This window comes from Eumetopias jubatus, unplaced genomic scaffold, assembly GCF_037043125.1.
Source record: "Eumetopias jubatus isolate StellerSeaLion01/CBP00866 unplaced genomic scaffold, mEumJub1_p1.0 scaffold_9, whole genome shotgun sequence".
Classification (NCBI taxonomy): Eukaryota; Metazoa; Chordata; class Mammalia; order Carnivora; family Otariidae; genus Eumetopias; species Eumetopias jubatus.
Genome location: NW_028274815.1, coordinates 50372966 through 50392137, shown reverse-complemented (window position 1 = coordinate 50392137; position 19172 = coordinate 50372966). Strand labels below are relative to the sequence as shown.

General features: G+C 54.8%; 1 protein-coding gene across 2 annotated transcripts in view; it reads right to left on the bottom strand.

Annotated features, from left to right (window-relative positions):
• Positions 1-18387, bottom strand: part of RAB11FIP5 (RAB11 family interacting protein 5) — a 36310-nt gene extending 17923 nt beyond the window's left edge. For both annotated transcript variants that reach the window (XM_028116275.2, XM_028116276.2), the window contains exon 1: positions 17861-18387. In XM_028116275.2, coding sequence (XP_027972076.1) covers positions 17861-18291 — 431 coding nt within the window. In that variant the 5' untranslated portion in view covers positions 18292-18387. The remainder of the gene's footprint in view (positions 1-17860) is intronic.
• Between the last annotated feature and the right edge of the window lie 785 nt (positions 18388-19172).

Genomic DNA, 19172 nt, shown 5'->3' with positions numbered 1-19172 from the left:
CTCTAATATAAACTATATGCTCTAATTAATAATGATGCATTGGGATTGGTTCATCAGTTGTAACCAATGTGCCACACTAATGTGAGATGTTAATAAAAAAAGAAAAGATGGGGTGGGGGGAAGGAGGAGGGCCAGAGCTAGGGAGTATATGTGAACTCTCTGTACCTTCCATTTGTTTTTCTGTTAACCTAAAGCTGCTCTTTAAAAAAATAAATAAATAAATAAATAAATAAATAAATAAATAAATAAATAAAACCTCTATTAATTTAAAAATAGGAGAGGGGATAGGGGAGAGGGAAGGGAACAGAGAGCACCAGGAGGAAGAAACTGGGCAAGAAATAATACAAGAAAGTTTTCCTGACCTGAAGGACATGAGCACCAGCCCAGAAGGGCCACATGCATTGCAGCACAAGGGACAAAGAAAGACCCGGCCAACAGGTCTCACTCTCAGGTTCCAGAATACCAGGCAGAAGAAGGAGACCCGAAAGCTTCCAAACAGGGGACACAGGTTCGTAAGTTCAGGAATTAGAATAACATTGGATCTTCACTCACAACACTGGGTACCCTATGGAGTCATGCCTTCAAAATTGTGAGGGAAAAGTTTTCCGGCCTAGAATTCTAGACCCAGCCAATAAAGAATGCAGGTGGAACAAGGCCTGGTGGAGATGGTCAGATTGGTCACTGAAGGGCTCAAAGTCCCTCAGTACATACACACACCACACCCACATATACCCCCTACTACCCACCCTCCCACACACAACCACCCCCAGCACTGCACACTATACCACACACACACACACACACACACACACACACACACCCCCCCCACACACGCTACACCACACCTCCCACACACTACACCACGCCCCCACATGCCTCAGTCTGTGCTATGGTGGTCACTGCCCAACCCTGAGATCTGCCCACCCCACAGCACCGGCTCCCTGAGCTTCCCAGGTGTAAACAGATTGGGAGTGGGAGATCTTTTGTATGAAAAAAAGTCTTCCCAGGGGCACATGCAGTTGCACCCATTTGGGAGTGTCCATCAAGACTGCACCCTCATGTGCCCATTATGGGCTATGCGCCTGGCCTCTCCTGGGCGACCCACATCATGGCCCGAGAGAGCGAGCCAGGGCTGCTGGTTTTCCCTCCTAGACCTGAGAGACCATCTACTGGGCAGGCTGCGGCAGGACAGACAGCACAACCAGGGAGGGTGAAGGGCCGTGCTCCAAGTGTGGGTGCACTTCTCTGTGGCTCTCATAGTAAGCAGGGGCAGGGGGAGGGTGGGAAGAGTGCAGGGAGAAGAGAGAGAGCTAAGAGAGACAGATTGAAGGCATGGGTGAGAGGATGTGTCACATGGGGGGGGAAGGGAAGAAGGAGGGGAGATTTACTAGAAAAACGAACCAGCTTGCATCGACATCCTCACACCCCTACTTTCTCAAGCCAATGCCCACCCTGGGCCTGACACTCAACTCTTTAAAGGCCGAGCCCTAGTCACTTTCCCCAAACCTAGACTAGGCCCTATGTAGCACAGGAAAATCCTGGGAGGTGGAGAAAAAGAGAAGTGTATGGATTCCACCCCAGCCCACTAGGCTCTGGGTAACTGGAATGGGCAAGCACACACATCCTTTGCTGGGGCATGAAGGTCAGGGGCCCTCAGTTCCCAGCTGCTCACTTCGCACGTCACAGCATTAACAGTCACTATCTGGGGGACTGGGGGGGGGGGCGGTGAAGCTGCAGGGAACAATGACTGCCTACATAGAATATTTCTGTCCAGTCTGAATTTTTTATAAGGAGCACACATTTCTGTCGCAATAGGGAAAAGAGACAAAAGAAAACGCCTGCTCCTATCTTATCTCCTCAGTTGCTTGAGCCACAGAATAGGCTGCTGGCCTCTCCCTCCCACCCCCTCAGCTGAAGGGAGGGTGCATCATTAGCCCACGGTGACACTCAGGTCCTCTGCCCAGAGGATCCTTGCCCCCTCCCCCTCCCCACGCTCTTCCCTATAAGGCCTTCTCTGTTTCTCTGCTTCTCCTGCTCTTCCCCAGGGAATTTGGGTCTGTCTGTCTGTCTCTCTCTCTCTCTCTGACCTGCTTTTCAGGAAGGCTGGAGTGAAGAGAAAAGACTTTCCTTACCATTTTCTGATACTCCCCTATCCAGAGCAGAGTTAGGCTTAGAATGGCATCTGGACCCCAGCCGCTGTCACCTATCTACCTCCCTACCAGTCGAGGGCAGGACTGAACTGGACCCTGCTAGGCACCTCGGGTGCCCTAGGACTCAACCAGAGCAGGCCTTCTCCCAGGAGTGTGACCCACACAGGCTGGGATGGCAAGGCCCCACAACCACCAGCTCCCAGACAAAGGCTACAACCCTCCCCTCGACCCTTTGCTCCTGCTTCCTCCCGCCTGTCTAGATGGCCCCCTAAGAGATCTGGGACCTGCCAGGCACTGTAGCACACTGGAGTCCACTGGAGGCTAGAAAGCCACAGACATGGCCGGCGTGGGCTGATGATCCCTCCGTGAAGCGATGGAGACTTTCTCTTTACAGAGCCCCACGTGCAGCAGATTCCAGAGCAAATAGGCACTGGGCATCCCATCCCCACAAACTGGGGCTCCCACGGGGAATGTGACTGCAGTATCCTATAGCCCAGCCCAAGTCCCACTTCCTCTGGGAAGATCTCACAGCAGCACCATCCTGGCCTGGCCCAATCCCTCCTTCTGACCAGGCACACGCACTCTGAACCAGACTCACTCTACAACCAGACCTGGCTGCACTCTGCTCCATGGTGGCCACCTGGGACTGTCATTCTCTGGGTGCCCAGGGTCTCCCTAGCTGGACTGGGTTTCCTACAGATGCTTACTGAGTATCCCCCAGGGTACAGAGCTACAAAATAAATGAACAGTGCATGGCAGGAAATCCTGGGATGTTACAAGGCCTCCATGACTCCCTGCCCGCATTCCCTCTCGCTTCCCTCTTGCTCTGCCCATTCCTTGTTTGGAGCTCCCATCCAGATGCCCGTGGCAGCAAAGCACGGTGACTAAGAGCTGGGCTCTGCATCCTGAGTGCACACCCTGGCCCCGTCACTTACCAGGTTACTTCCCTAAACCTCTGTTTCCTCAGCCATCCAGTGGGAAACCATCCTCTTGGGGCCTCTGGTCAGCACAGCGCCAACACTTCCTATTTCCTCTCAGATGGTGTGAGAGTCGTGGTAGGTGGGGCACCTGAACGCTCCAAGGCGCAGGCAGCACGCACTCAGGAGACAAGGGTTTGACAAAGAAGATTATTATCTGGGACTTGTCCCAGGTGTGTCGGCAATCAAGCCAAGATGGGCACCAACAGGAAAGGAGGAGTAAGAGAAAATCCCTTGCTCCTGAAGAGGTATGCACAGCTTTGGAGGCTGCTCTTCCCAAGTGTCTCCCAAACTGCAAAGCGCAAAAGGGTCACTGGATCTGGTTAAAATGCAGATCTGCGGCCGTGGGCATCTAAGAGGCTCCATTTCCACCCAGCTTCCAGGGGATGCCTGCCCTGCTGCGGACCACACATGGGGGCGGGGGGGGGGGGGGCACGTGATGGGGCTAGAGAACTGGCAGAGCTAGCCTTCCGGCACACTCGCGTCCCAGGCTCTGTACCCCCTTTACTATCCACACAGTCCAGGAGGTCAGGCCCACTATCCCCATTCTGTGCTTGAGGAAACTAACCTACAAAGGTTTGTCACTTACCCAAGTCACCTTTAAAAAAAAAAAAAGATGTAGCATTTCTCATATGGCTGAATGCAAACACCCAGGCCTCTGGACACCCCGAGGGTACAGAGGCTGGAAAAGGCCTAGATGTACACCACAGATGCTGACAAAATCCCAGGAAGATGCAGCCCTGAAAGGTCACTGAGGGAACCCTGGGGTTTTGTCCTGTTCCCAGGCCATTAAAACCTTGTCTGAGGGCAGCCCAGCCTTCCCCAGTGGCCATCAGAGTCAGAATTCCTGGGGGCGCAGAACCATGGAGAAGCCTTCATGGCCACCTGTTCATCAGCCAAACCTCCCCCAAGCTCCCAAGGCAGCTGACAAAAGTTCAGCAGGCCCAGCTTGGACTTAGGACTCAGCCCTTAGCCTCTTCCCCTGCTAGACACCCCCCTATACCCCGAGGGCAGAGGACAAAGGCAGGATGGAAGGGGTGGGGGGCTAGGTGACCCACCTGTTACCAAGATTACGGCCTTAGATACTCCTCCGCCCACCACCTCCACCTGTCTCTCAGGGAACAACGCAGCTGGGCTAACAGATGCCACACACCATAACTGACCTAGGGCCCGAGGTCAAACTCACATGTGCCAGAGCCAGAGTGGCTCCCATAAGAGACCAGGGGCAGTAGGGGCTGTGACACACGGGCCGGGGCACACCTGGCTCATCCCCAATTTTTTACCAGTCCCAAATTCAGCCTATGATCCAAATAATGGCGCCCCTTCTTAGCCCCCACACACCATTTGTTTCAGTCCCCAAACCCAGGAACCATCTTTGTCTCTTTTCCCTGCATCTAAACTTTGAACTCTGTTGGCTTTATGTGCAAATTCTATCTGGAATTCTCCCCCTTTCACCCCTGTCACCCTACAGTCCAGTCCACCACCATCTCCCTTCTGGATGTGACAATCCCCTGCTTCCCTGCTCCACCAGCAAACAGGAACACCACACCCTGCTCCTCAGAATGGTGGCAGGGTCCCATCTTTTGAGTCCCGGCTCTTCTGACTCTCTGAGTCACTCACCCCACTTCTTGATGTCCCTGAACCTGTCAGGCTTGTTGCCACCCCAAAGCCACCACACTTGCTTCTCCCTCTGCCTGACACACAGGCCCGGATCTCACTCACTCACTCACATCAGGTGTCAGTTCATCTGAACCTCCTCAGTCTTTCCTGAGTCCCTCCACTGCCAGTGTTCCTTGCCTTATTTTGTTTCTTCAGCATGCTTAACACTACTTGACATTGTGTGTGTGTGCGCACGCACATCCTACATAGGACAACGATGTATGGCTTATTCATGGCTATGTGACGTCTGTCTTCCCCTGCTCTACAGGCAGCAACTGCATTCTGCTCCTCTCTGCATCCCCAGCACTTAAAATAGCAGACCCTCAAACATTTGTTCAATGAACTAACAAACTAATCTAGAAATTGACTCAGGAATTTGTCCATCCCTGTTCACAACTCAACAACTGTATAACGTTTCTCTCATTACAAACCCCCATGAGACCAGGAGCTCCCAAAAAGCAAAGAGAATGCCCCTAGCTTACCACCCCCAACAGGAACCCTCTGAGGGCAGGAGCCCCAAGTGCCAGGCTTAAAGAGGACAGTTCCAAAAGGGGGCCTTCTTTAATCCTGACAGCCTCATCTCCCATCTCTGACTAAAGAGTCTCACTCACTTCCCTGAGAGAGAAGGCACCCAGCCAGATCTGGGAAGTGCCCAGCCCGGTGAATGGAGGTCGATGAAGGGAGGTTAGGTGTTGACCCCACTCTAGCCCATCACTAGGACACGAATCTTTTTTTTTTTTAAGATTTTATTTATTTATTTGACAGAGAGAGTGCGTGTGCATGTGCGCGTGCACACAACGGGGGGGGGGGTTTGAGGGAGAAGCAGGCTCCTGCTGAGCAGGGAGCCCGATGCAGGGCTCAATTCCAGGACTGCGGGATCATGACCTGAGCCTAAGGCAGACTCTTAACCAATGGAGTCACCCAGGCGCCCCCAAATCTTATCACCATTAACAGCTACATCTCTCCTTTATCACTTATTATATGCTGGGCACTATACGAAGCACTCACCACACCGGGTATCTTACTAATCCTCGTAACAACCCTGTGAGGTGGGTGTGGGAGGCAGACCTTGAGGGTGGCTACAGCATGGACTCTGGAGCCAGGCTGCCTGGTTTAAGCCCCAGCCCCACCACCTGTATGACCTTGGGCAGGTCACTTAACCTCTCTGTACCTCTGTTTCCACCCCTATCTATAATGGGGGGGGGGGACACGTGTCCACTCTCCTCACAGGACCACTATGAGGACGAAGTGGGCTATCTGTGTTGCACTCAGAGAAGGGGGCCCGGCACACGAGAAATGCCACACGAGTGTCAGCTCACATATTTTTGCCGAAGCAGACTCAGGGGCACAGAGAAGTCGGCTGCGTTAAGTCACACACTTCTTATCAGTAAGCAGGAAAGCCAGGATGTGAACTCAAGCTCCCTGACTCCAGAGCCCCTGACCTTCATCACTGCACTAGACTGCCCCTCTCTGCAAGTACAACACACACATACACACACACACACACACACACACACACACAGGCAAGAAACCCCATGTCCCTGCCCAACCAAGGAATCCAAAGTCACCCCTTTATTTCTCTAGGGCAGGAGTATGTGTTAGATGGAAGACAAGTTACATCTTTATTTCTCCTAACCTCTAACTGAAATTTAGCATTTCTGCCAATTATGAGTTTCTGCAACAGTGACAGTATGGCAGAAGTACCTGTGTGTCACTAAGAGAATCCAGACAGCTTCATATCCTATTACAGCTGTGGCAGATGTCACAGAATATGGTTTCTACTCAGCAGTACTCTGAACTTTAACGTTATTAGACAACCCCTGGACTGCATCACTTAGTACAGGGATAAGGACATGTTACTGTAGCAAATGTTTTCATGTATCGATAAATGAACTTCAATGCCATTGGTGTACTTTGTAATCCTACACATCTAAAGATCTTCTTCTGAGAAGGGGCCTACAGGCTTCAACCAGAGACCAAAGCGGTCCACGGCACAAAAAGCGCTAAGAATATCTGCTCTAGAGTAGGGAGGGAACAAAGGCAGCAGCAGAAAGGCAGGTCTCCTCCTCCCGCCCCACCGCATGGCACCCAGGCTGAGATTTCAAAGCAGAGGAGAGGCACTGCTCCCCACTTCCTACCCAGGGGCATGGGAGGGCCTGGCCAGGGGCCAGAAGCTGGCTCAAGGCCCTGAGTCTCGCCTGCGTCACGCTACAGTGCTCAGTCTAACCCTCAGATACCCTGCATGCCAGTGAAGGTGACTCCAGAAAAACAAAAACAGGCAAGTGAGCCTGCTAGCTAGGGAGCAGGCAAGTGTGTTTTGCTCATACCCCAAAACCCCAATCTCTCACGTCCCGGGGGTGGCTCCTCACCTGATCCTCACCTGCTACAGCTATAACCCATCAGGGGTGCAGTTTCTCCCTGATGGCTACGGATGCCACCCCGGCCTCTCCAGAGACAGGTCCCACCTCAGTCTACTGAACGGCTACCGCCAGGCTGGCGATAAGGGGGCTCTTCAAAGCTGACAGTTGCCGGCATCAGACCCCAACCCCCGAGGCAAATGAAGCTAAGAGGCCTGATGTCCTGGCTGGAGAATCTTCCGGAAGGGAAAGTGAGGAGCCAGCACAAAGGAGAGAAAGATACACTGACCCAGTTCTCCTTCCTGGCCTCACCCTCCCCATCCGGAGTTAGTACGAATGAGGGGCTGCGGGGCTCTGGAGTGAGGAGGAGATGCGACCCAAAAAGTAGATGTTGGGGAAAACTGCAGGAGAAAACACCAAAAGATCTATCCTTCACATTATCTGCCCCCGTATTCCTACTCCAGGCCAGCCATCCGCCATTTCAAGCGACGTTGTACAGAGCATATCATTTGCCCTCAAGATCCCTGCTGCCCCAGAGACGAGTTACCTTTTCCCACGGTCCCCAGGCTCACGAGGCCCTGCGATCTCTGCTCTGGCAGGAAACTCCTGCAGTGTAAAGAACTAGTATCAGGCACACCATCATGGGGCAAGGTGGATTTTTAATTTGAAAGTCATCACTAATGGAAAAATAATGGCAAAGAACTGCCATTCCTGGTATTCCTCAGTGAACGGCACCATCCTGCCCATTCCTACACAGAGTGACCAAAGAGTTGAGCAGGAGAGCTCTTCCTTCGGCCAGGTTCCTGACAGATACGGAGGAAAAGGCAGAACTGGGGACCACGGCAGCGCTCATCCGTGAATGCTAAAACCACGGTGATGGCCAACTTCACAATGGCTGCATTGGGGCAACAGGACCCGCTGCTCCACCTGGCCTCACTGACAGCGAGGCCGGGGAGCGGCATCGGCTGCCCTGCCCCGCCCCACACGGAAAGACTCTTGCCTGCAGGCGGGGTGTGGGGACCCGGCCTTGCAGACCCAGCAACTGGTGCTCAGGGGCTGGAGAACCGGGGTGAGGAGCAGCAGAAGGAGCTCCTCAGCCTGGGCCACAGTGTCAGACAGCCTCAAGGACAAGTGACCCAGCTCCTCCATCCAGGGGGTAGGGGTCTGAGACAAAGACTGTCATCCTGGGAGGCCTAACCAGGCACAGGATGGGCGCCCTGTCCGGATGCTGCCTCAACAAACCACCTATGAAGAGAGAGTTCTGGTATCAGGGGAAACTGCATGTGGACTGGACACTGGAGGATTATTAAGGAACTGTTGATTTTGTGTGTGATAAGGACATTATGGTTATGTTAGGGAGCACTGACTCATTGACACTCTCCTTCTGGTCCCACTTGGGACTAACAGTGCAGTTTCCATTAGACCCCAGAGGTCGGGGCGGGGGGGTAGCCTTAGGCCAGGACACAGGCTTTTTCTCCTTGTCCTAGGACTGAGCCCTGGTCTCTGAACCTTGTGCTGACTGGTGAGTTCAGTCCTGCCCACTCATCGCCACACCCCAGCACAGGGCCTGGCGCTCGATGCCAACACCATCCCTCTTAGAGGCACAGGGCTCTCGCCCATGAAATCCACCCAACCATGGGAGGCCTCGACTAGGCCTCCACTCAAAACATTTCCCAAGTATGTGCCAGGAATAAGAAGGGAGAGTCCTTGAGAAGCTCACATCTTGGTGGGGAAATAAGATAGCCACACAAATCAGGAAAGCGATTGACACCGCAACAATGCACAAACTGCGTAAGCGAATTAAAGTAGTAAGATGATTTCGGAATGGGTGGTGAAGGACACGACATTGATACCGGGCCTTGAGCAAAGCTGAGCGAAGAGGCAAGAAGTTGGGTAGGAAGCCATTCCAGGTGGAAGGAATAAAATATGCAGATGCGAGGGCTGACAGGGAAAGGCAGGCAGAAAGGTGCCCTGGGGCGGGTAGGAGCCGGCCTCAAACACTATTCTGGGCCCCAAAGAGCGCTACAGGGTACAAACAGGGACAGGGCCTGCTGGACAGGAAGAGCGCAGGACAGCAGGGAGAGGGACAGCTCCAAGGTAAGGCAGGGTGACAGGCATGAGCCGACACAAGCCAGGGAAAGTCCCCTGGCTGGGCCGGCCTGAACAATTCCTTACGCCTCTGCAGGTATAATAATTTCTCATCATAAATTAATAAACTGGCATTCTGGTTTAAAAAAAGGCAGCAGCAGTTATGATAAGAGTCCAGAACAGGAATTTAAAAAAAAAAAAAAAAAAAAGAATCCTAAATGAGGACAGGAGCAACGGGGCAGGTGGGAGGGGCCCCTTTCCTCCAGCAGCGACCTCGGCCCTGCACTCTCCCTCCTTAGCGACAGCAGGGACTGCGACTCACCTTTTCTCCCCCAAACCCAGGGGCGGGGCCTGATATATGGAACACCTTCCAATACCTGCTGGATAAAGGAGATGGCATTGGCAAGGGCTCAGCGAGTCCCAAAAATAAGTTGAAAAAAAATTATTTTAAGGGCATAGCGGGAAGACAAGAGACCAGGTTCTAGTTCATGGATCTGACTTACTAAGAGGGTTTAAAGCCGCCATTTCAGCCCTGGAAAAGTGGGGCGATAAGACAAGCCAGTGAGGGGCAGGGAGAAGTGACAACGAAGACTGTGAGCACTCAGGGATCAGGGGGGACAGCTGGAAAACCCCCTCCCCAGAGTCTCCTCCATCGGACACCTTCACTCCTCTCCAAATCCCCACCCAAGCCTTCCTCCTAGTGCGCTATCAGACAGGAGGCCTGCGGGGCCTCAGGCCAATCTTCTTCTGGCTCCCCACACCCACAATCAAACCCACCCTTTGATTTGGTCTCTACAGCAAAACTGCAAGCCAGACCCAGTCCTCGGGCAAGATATTGCCTCTTATCTGGCCAGGAGATGCCTGTTATCACCTACTCGAGCATCATCGTTGGAGCCCAGAACCAGCACTTCATGAGCCACCCCAGCCTCTGTGAGCATGGCTTGCTTAACTCACCTCAGAACCCAGCCAGGTCCAGCTTCCCTCCCTCCTAGGCACAAACACCTCAGCCAATCCTCCTGCCCCCTCCTGCCCCCTCCTGCTGTGGGCTCCGAAGGCCTGTCGCTGTCAGCTGGCCCCAGACTGGCCGGCGACCATACTCACTCAGCAGAGATAAAGCTATTAAAATGCCTAGAGACAAGTCTAACCACCCTCATAGCAGCAGAAAATATGTAACAGCCAAAAGCACGAAGTAGGGGAAAAAGCACGGCACTTAGGAGTCAGAAATCTGGCTGCAGGAGCTGGTCACATAAGTCATGTGATCTTGGACAAGTCATTTCACCTCCTGAGACCCCAGTCTCCACATCTGTAAAAAATGGGGGTCACCTTGTCTGCCCTCAGGGAAGAATGAAATGAGGTGATGCCAGGAAAGCACTCTGAAAAATAGGCCAAACCACACATACAGATTTGGGTTCACTGTCTATCAAGGGCCTTTTATAAGCTGTCATCAGCCCCATGGGAGCACAGTGGCCCAGGACCAACCAGTGACGACCCTGCCCAGGGAGAAGGAACCAGCAAGATGACCTCTCCCAGGTGGTCTTGGTGAGATGGGGTGTGGGGAGTAGGAGGAAAGTCTACTTAATCGCATCCCCTCCCCAGTTTGCTCCTAACCCCACATTTACCCAAAACAAGAGTCTTGGGTCACAGAGGACAAAACTAAGTAGTGCCTGGCCCCTCAGCCAAGGTCTCGGTTTAGACACACAACAGGCAGAGACAAACAATAAACGAGCATCCTGTGTGGGAAAGTCAAGCTGATCAGAGGTATAACCTATGCACAGAGAACACTGCATTTCTGCAAACCAACGCTAAATGCGTAGAATAACTTTGGATGGATACCCAAGAACTGGCAATACTGGTTCCCTCTGAAGAGAGGAGCTGGATGGTCAGGGCAAGGGAGATTTTTCGTTGCATACCTTCTGTACCTTAAGAAGTTGAACCAGGTGAACTACTCAAAAAAAAAAAAAAAAAAAAGTCAAGTCAGGCTGTTTTGCTGAGAGAGGCATAGGGGAATGTAAGATTGGCTCCCCTCCACTCCCTCTCCTGGCCCAGCCCCAAAACACTCACTTCCCCTTCCGGAGACAGTCTCCCTCTCTGAACCTCTCCCAGTCTCCATCACAGCTTTGGCTGTGGATCCAGGACCTGCTTCCCCCAGGATGCCCACCCTGATCACTCCAACCCTGCTGAGTTTTCTCCTGATCCTTTCCTTCTCTCACACTTATATAAGCTGTTCTGTAGGTTAATCATCCTTCCTGGATAAGTCTTGTCTCAGACATATTTTTGCCCTTCTAGGGAAAGGGCTATACGTTTCTTTCTCTTGTTTTCTCCAAAGCCCTGACCTAGGCACAGTGGTTGCCTCCTAATTGCTTCCTAGATATTGAAGAAAAGGAAAAAAAAAAAAAAAAAGCAAATGACGGCATCACTGTAAGGCCCTAGATGGCTCAGAGCATTCTGTCACAGTAAAACAAGCATGTGATTCTTGAGAAAGGTCAGGAAGTCTTGTATCTGCTGATGCTACCAAGCTCTGCTCTACTGCACAAGCCAATGGGAGCAAATCTCCCCCCGGGGGAGGGGGTGCCCAGGGCCAAGGTAGAGCTTCCCAGGCCTCCCCCCAGCTCCTGAGACACACTCTGGTGGCACTGATACCCTCCTTCCCCAAGTACCCTGCAACAACCCCCTCCCCAGGAGACAGACATGACGGGATTCGGGGCTGCAGCTCAAACACATTTACCCCAGTCAGCCAAGGCCTCACAGGAGAAGCCGGCCATGCTTACAGAGCCATGGGGCTAACCACAGAGATGGGCTTTGGGGAGGACAGCGGAACCCTCAGGAGGGCAGCGGCCGAGCCCTGGTCCTATGCAGAGCTAGCTCATGGAAGAAGATATGGGGGGAAACTGAGGTTGGGCAGCCCAGAGTGGTGGTGAAGAGCACTGAATCTGAAGCTCGGGTGGCTGGGTCCAAATCCTGACTCTGCCTTCTACTGTGTGCCTTTAGAAAAGTCACTTCACCCCTCTGTGCCTTTGTTTCTCCATCCGTTAAACCCAGTAACAGTACCTATACCTCAAGGGGTTCCCGTGAGCTAAGGTAAGTCCTTAGGACAGTGGCAGCACAGAAAAAGGGCTTCATCGATGGTATGCCTCGCTAACGAGGCAATAACAGCCCCCCAAGACAGAGTGCTACGTGCTGCCAGGGTGGTGTATGTCTCTTCCTCAAGGAGGCGCCCCTGACCACAGCTAAGCCCGGTAGCTCTGTCTGTTCTGAACCTCTCCAGGGCTCCCTGGCAAGGCCTGAAATTACAGCACTTGCCTACGGCCCTTCCTCCAAATGTGGGGTTCACCCTCCTAGCAAAGCCACACCTTCTGGGCATGCAGGGTGGGATATCCACGTTCTCCCCTCCTCTGAACCCACCCCACCCAGTGACCCCTGTAGGCCTCTGCCCAGGCTCCCCAGAAAAGCCTTTGGATGAGACTGCCCCTCCAGGTCCACAGACAAGCCCCAAGGCCCACTCCCCTATCCCAGCAGAAACGTCCCTCTCTCTAAAACCCCACAGGCACTTCCACAGAAACCCGGGGATGCACACAGGGCCCCAAATGCCATCTCTCCCTTACCCTAAATCCTACAGCGTTGTGGGCTGCCAGGGCCTAACAGAGACCACACAGAGCCCCACCCCTCTCCAGCCTCAGTCCCCACAGGGCTAAGTTCTCTGCTAGCTCGGACATTAGAATTCCATGAGCAAGGGCTGTGCTACCCCCTCCACCAACCCCCACCCCAACCCCTGGGTCAGCTGAAGGTCGAGGTGGCCTGTGACAAAGCCCCTCCCCTGAGCAGCTCCTCTGGTTCTTGCGGAGTCCCTGCTTGAGTCCCGGCTTGCTTACCGCTCACTAGGGAGAGGCCTGGGCCCAGCCCCACAGCCAGGCCTCAGCCCAACCTGCCACACTCAGCTCCCCTCACTGGCTGCCATCCTTCCTGAGGGAAGAAATAACCTAAGGGGTTCTTGGCCAGCTCAGGAAGAGCAAAGCCATTAGACTCTTTCCCTGGCAGGACTGCCAGGTGTATAAAGGACCCACAGTGTGGACTTTTTTTTTTTTTTTTTACTTGGCTGTTGGTAAAGGGCAAAGCTTCTTCATGACGATACCATTTTGCAGAGGATTGGCCGTGTACAAGGAAAAAATAGATCCTAATTCCCAGAGAGCACAGAGAGCTCCTGTCATTGTGTTAATTATCTGTCCCAGCGCAGGGTGGGAAGGGCAGGGGAAACATCTGGACAAGGCCAGACTAGTCATTTGGCATCGGCAAGAGCGTCACAGCACCTGGGAAGCAGCAATAACAAGTGGAGCAGGCAGCCCCCATCAGAGGAAAGGACAGCCCTCGTGGTCACCTGGGGCAGGATCTGCTGAGGTAGGCCTATTCCTGGCTGGCTACAGGGAGAGGAGACTAGGGCAGAGATGGGGTTCCCACCAGGGAAAGATGCAGAGGGAAGACGAAGCTGCTGTGCCAACCAGGAGCCGCCCTGTCTGACTGAGGAGTCACTTCCTACCCCTCCCCTCTCCCCCAGCCACTGCTGCTCAAGCAACCCCAAATAAAAACTACCTCATAACTAAGGGAGTTGGAGCCTCCTGCATCCTAATGACTGACTTTTAAATATGGCCACACCCTCCCCCCCCCCCCCGCCCCCAACACATACAGCCAAAGCAGACTTCCCCAGCAGCCCCACAGGTCTGGGGTTGGAGCCGGAGCCGAACCTTAGGGTTGGAACGAGGACCCTTATAGCCTCAGCTGCTTCCTGAGGAGCAGTCACATCTGGAAACCAGCAGAGAGAGGGTGTGGGGGTCACATGCACAGGAATGTACACACTGTCTGGAGGCTGAGAGATGAATGGAAACCCTCAAAAACCATCCCAAACTTAAGCCAGGAGGCCGCATTTTCCCTCAGGTGCCTCTCCCAGTGCCCCCAAACCCAACATCCTCCAGGGGATCTCAGGCCACCATGATGAGTCAGGCAGAAGACTACAGTCTCAAACCTCAGTGGTCCTGGGCCACAGGCCTCCTGGAAGCCCTCCATAAAATCAATGGCACAGCTGTGATCGGGGTCGACAAAGCCTCTCAGGATGCCACAGTTAGCAGCCTGCCCGACAGCTTTACTCTTTGGGATGGCAAAAGACAAACTGGTCCCGATCCAAATTAAGCCCAGACTCAGGCTTCCCGAGGGCTCTAACCATCAACCTGATGGGCCCAGGATGGGGGTTCTTTACAGCAGGGACTCTTTTACCCACACATAACACCCCCTCCACACAAAGTACCCACCAAGGGTACTACTGGAGATAAAAACCAGAAAGGAAATAGTGGAGAAAGAAGCATCTTGGGATTTTCAGACCCATGATGATCCATATATGGCTTAACTGAGGGGAGACGGTTATAATGAGTTTCTTCATGTATTATGTTAAGTTTTGTTTTGAGAATTTCCTCTTCACTAATTTGGAAGCCTCTGGTGAAATCCCTCACCTCAAAGAGCACCCCTTGACAAAGGAGTATCAGGGGCTGTTGAAGTGCCTCGCACCATCCACCCCACCACCATCATCGTGCAAAGCAGGGTCCTCAGAGTAACCACAGCACCCACACTTTGAAGGCTTGCTCTAGGTCTGGAACTATACTAAGGCCTTTACAGACACGGTCTTATTTAATCTTATAATTCCATAATTATTATTGGTGGCCTTTGTAGAAAGGAGGAAACAGGTTAAGTAACTTGCCTGCTAGTAAGTCACAGAACTGGGAATGAAAGCCATCTCCACTTTCAGAGACACTGGGCGGTCCTGCGTTCCCAAGAGGGCAGGGGCAGCTCCAGCCCAAGCTGCTGCAGAGGGCTGCAAGCTGACCCAAGCCTGGCTTGAGCACTGAGAGGCCTCCCAAGCCCAGCCCTAGCTCTCAAACCTCTAGCAGCCAAGAGAATGGAGGCCTGCAAAGGGCCGGCCTATTTTGTCAGGAGCTCTCCTACTCCTGCATGTACTTTGCCACCCACAGTCCTGGGGCTTTCCCAGACTCAGGCTCTAAGTTCTGTATTGTCTCCCCCCGCCCCCCCCCCCCCATCACATGAGAGGCTCTTCAAGGGTAGGGGACATCTTCCTGACCAGAGCTACCAGACACTGTTACCAAAACCTCCCTCCGCTATCACTGCTATTCAGTGACCAGCAGCCATGCCTAGGTGCTTTAACTGCATTCTCATTTCAGGCCTTACATCAATCTTGTAACACTAGCCCCATTTGACAGATGAGAAAACTGAGGCACCAAGAGTTTACCTGACTCACCACAAGGTGGCAAGTTTGAGACCGGAATCTATTTCTTGCAACTCCACAGCCCCCTCCTCGTAACCATGAAGCTGCCCTTCCCCAGTCAGATTCTGTCTTGGTGACATAGGGCTGCCATCTGTCTTCCCAGAGACCACCACAGCTGGCTCCTGGCATTAGAGTGAATACTGTTCTTTTCCACCATTATCCAAAGCTGAGGCGGGTACACCCTGGTCCTCTCCATCTTGCCCTCTCTCCACTGGGTAATGTGTAGACTCACTATCTTAGTAGCTCACACCAGGGTGCTCCCAGGAAATATCACCAGGAGTGGCCATTAAAATCAGAGGTGGGAGGTGGGGACCCATGTGGGAGCAGCAGCCCCCACCCTCTGCCAGTTGGTACACTGTGAGGTCCTGAAAGATCAGGCAGATTTCACCGACTTTTCCTCTGCCCACCAGGAGTGCCCCTCTCCTCTCCTGCCCCCTCCAGATTCTAGAAATTACCCAGGTCAATGAAACAGAGGAAAGTAGCGGGTAGGTGCGGAAACATCCTGGTGGGAAAGATGACTTCTATAAAGTAAATTAAGGCTCCCCTTCAAATCAAGGGGTGGCAAGTCAAATTCTCCAAGAGGGACTGTTCTTGGCTGAAAATAGGCCCACCTGAGCCTACAAGCACTGACAGTTCAACTAAGTAAGATCCAAAGGCCAAGAAGAAAGCAAGGGCAGAAACTGAAAAAAAAAATCAGAGCTCCCCGCCACCCTAAGTCACTGACTTCACAGAGGCCTTTCCCCACAAGCCTAGAGACTCTCTGTCTTCCCCATCCCTCAGCCACCAGGGGTGTCATCTACCAGTCTGGGCAGATTGGCTGAGTGGTGGAGACTGGAGAACTAGGAAGGAAAGGGGTGGGATAAATTTGGGGACAGGAGCCGCTCTGGGAAAAGAAAGGGCTAATAGACCCAGAGGAGAGCTTTCTGCCCCACCCCCAGCCCCTTGGCTTCCCTCAGCCAGAAAGGAAGGAGAGGACAGAAAAGGGGAGGGGAAAAAAACAAAACAAGGGCCAAACTATACCACAGGATTCCACACCCAGCAACCAAACAGCAAGTCAGGAAACGAGAAGAGGAGAAGGCCAGGGGAGGGGGAGATGGAGACAGGTCACAGCCCTGCCTGGAACCTGCCCTGCGCTAACCAGCTTCTCACTCCAGGCAGCAGAGCCACCAAGGCCCTTTTCAACACATGTTTTGAAAAATGTTCAAGGTCAGATCCTTTCTAACCAAATCCTGCTCTCTTATGGGTCTGCACCAGGCTCACCCTTCTCCTCCAACAAGCCTTCCTAGATTTATTCAGATGCCATTCCACATGGGCAAACATTTCCAGCACCTGTCCCCACCTAGGGCATGCCCTTGCCCCCATCCCCTTACCCTTCCCATCCTGGGCCCACTGGGTCCAGGGGAGGTGTCACCCCAGTTAACCCCTTAAATGATCCACAGCAGGTGGTCAGCCCTGGGGACTGGCTTTCAGATCCTGCCCAAGTCCAAACAGGAAATGGGGCTCCAAGTCTGAAACCTTGATCTTAACACCAGCAAGGTTAAACACTGCCAAGATAAATGATTAAAAAACGCACCAGCCCCTCAAGGTGGAAGTGGCTGGGAGATTATCCCCTGCTGTGCATTAACCATGACCGCTGCCTTCACCTCAAGCAGGACAGGCAGGACACTTGAAGGCTGACTGAAGGGTTTCCTTCCTTTAGTTAGGAGGCTCTCCTGCTTTCAGAACAGGGACACAGAGGGGCAGGGTTCCAGAGGCGTCTGTCTCTAGGTGGCAGAGGGCATCCAAATACCAGGCAAGAAGCAGATGCTCTCTGCAGTCTCCAGATTTGGTGGGGCATCTCCGGTCAATCTCGCCCTCAAGTAGAACACTGCACCTTCCTTCCCCCACTCCCCTGCGGCCCATCTTGGGGCAGGCGGCTGCAGTGCCCCTCCCCTTCCAGGAAAGGGAGACACGCCCGGAGGCCCTAAGAATGGCCCCAAAATTTTCCTTCTTGAGGTTTCCACAGTCCAAGGGCCTCTGGATCCCACTCCTAACTTTACTTGGCAATCCACTCCTAAAGCTAGGCCACCAATCATACCTCCCCCTAGGCTTCTCAAGGACACACCAGCAACCAAGCACAGACCGTCGCAAGGAAGGCGATCAGAAGGGGACCCAAAATGCAAAAGAGCAACTGGTCGGTTTACGCCCTTGAGCTCGCGGCAAAGGGCGCACCGCCCCAGCCAGAGGTTCGGGGTCCCGCTCCCCCGCCAGCCCCGCCCAGCGAGCTCTCCTTTAACCGTTTCCGCGCCCTCGGCGCCCCTCACTCACTGCGTATGCTGGGCGCGGCCTGCGCCGAAGACCTCGTCCAGCGCCACCGTGGCCTGGCCCAGGAACTTGTCAACGCCGATGAGCGAGCGGTGCATGGTGGTGAGCACCAGCTGGCAGGCGGCGGCGGAGCCCGCGGCCCAGGGAGCTGGGCCCGCATCGGCCTCCTGCGCCCGCAGCAGGCCGTCCAGGGCACCCGGCGGCAGCTCGAAAGAGCACTCCTCGCGCCACTCCGGGCAGCCCGGCGTCTTCTCCACCACCGACGTGCTGTACTTCTCGCGGCCCACCTGGATCACCGTGTACGCGTCGCTGGTGCTGCCCGCTCCCGAGCTCTTGCCCCGCAGCCCGCGGGCCCGCAGCACAGTCACCTGGACGTGCGTGGGTAGCCAGCGGGAGGGCCCCGCCGCGGGCTCGGCGCCCCGCACCAGGGCCATGGCGGAGGAGGCGGCGGCGGACGAGCCGGCAGACGCGGGCACAGACCCGGGGACCGTGAGAGGAGCCGGGCAGCGGCGGAGGGCGGTCAGGAGCCGGCTCCGAGCGCCGCCGCCGCCGCCGCCGCCACCGGGCCGCCGCAGCTGCGGGCTGGGCAGGGCCGAGCTGGCAGCCACCTCCCCGCCTCCCCGGCCACCGGCCGCGCCGCGACGTCAGCGCCCCGCCTCCAGCCCTGCCCCGCCCCGCGACCCAGCCCCGCGAGGCGGTGCAGCAGTGCGGCGGGGGCGCTAGCTGTCGCGCCCCGGTACCCGCCTCCGCACACCCGCCTGCAGCTGGAGAGGGCGACGGGGACCAAGGGGTGGGGCGTGCGGCCTCCGCAGAGGGGTGGGCGGGGCTCCGGCGTTGGCCCCGCCCCGGGCTGGGGGCGCCCGCAGAACCCCGCCTCGCTTGCGGGAGCTCTGCACCCTCTCCCGGGTATGAAAAGCCCGCTCCGCGTCTCCTGGCCAATCCCACGTCTTTCTTCGAGATGTCCCTGCTCCGAAAGCCCTGCCCTAAAACTGTCCCGACCCGCCCCTCCTGGGATGGCCATCCCCTTGGCGCGGGCAAGTGGGTGTGGGACGGGGCCCCGCTACCCCCCTCATCTCGAGCCGCGCTCCGGGTCCTCCAGGCCGCCCCTGCCCGGGAAGATGCTGCGTGAAACCAGAACTGAGTCCCCCTCCGGCACGTGACAGTCCCGCATCAGCGAGCTGGAAGCCGGTGAGCTGCCGCCTCTTCCAACCTCCGCGCGCTTCAGGGTCCCAATGATGTGGTGAGACCGCGGCCGCGGGAGGCCGGAGGGCTGGGCTCGCCCTCAGCGGACACTGCGGTGGAGAGCCGGGTGATG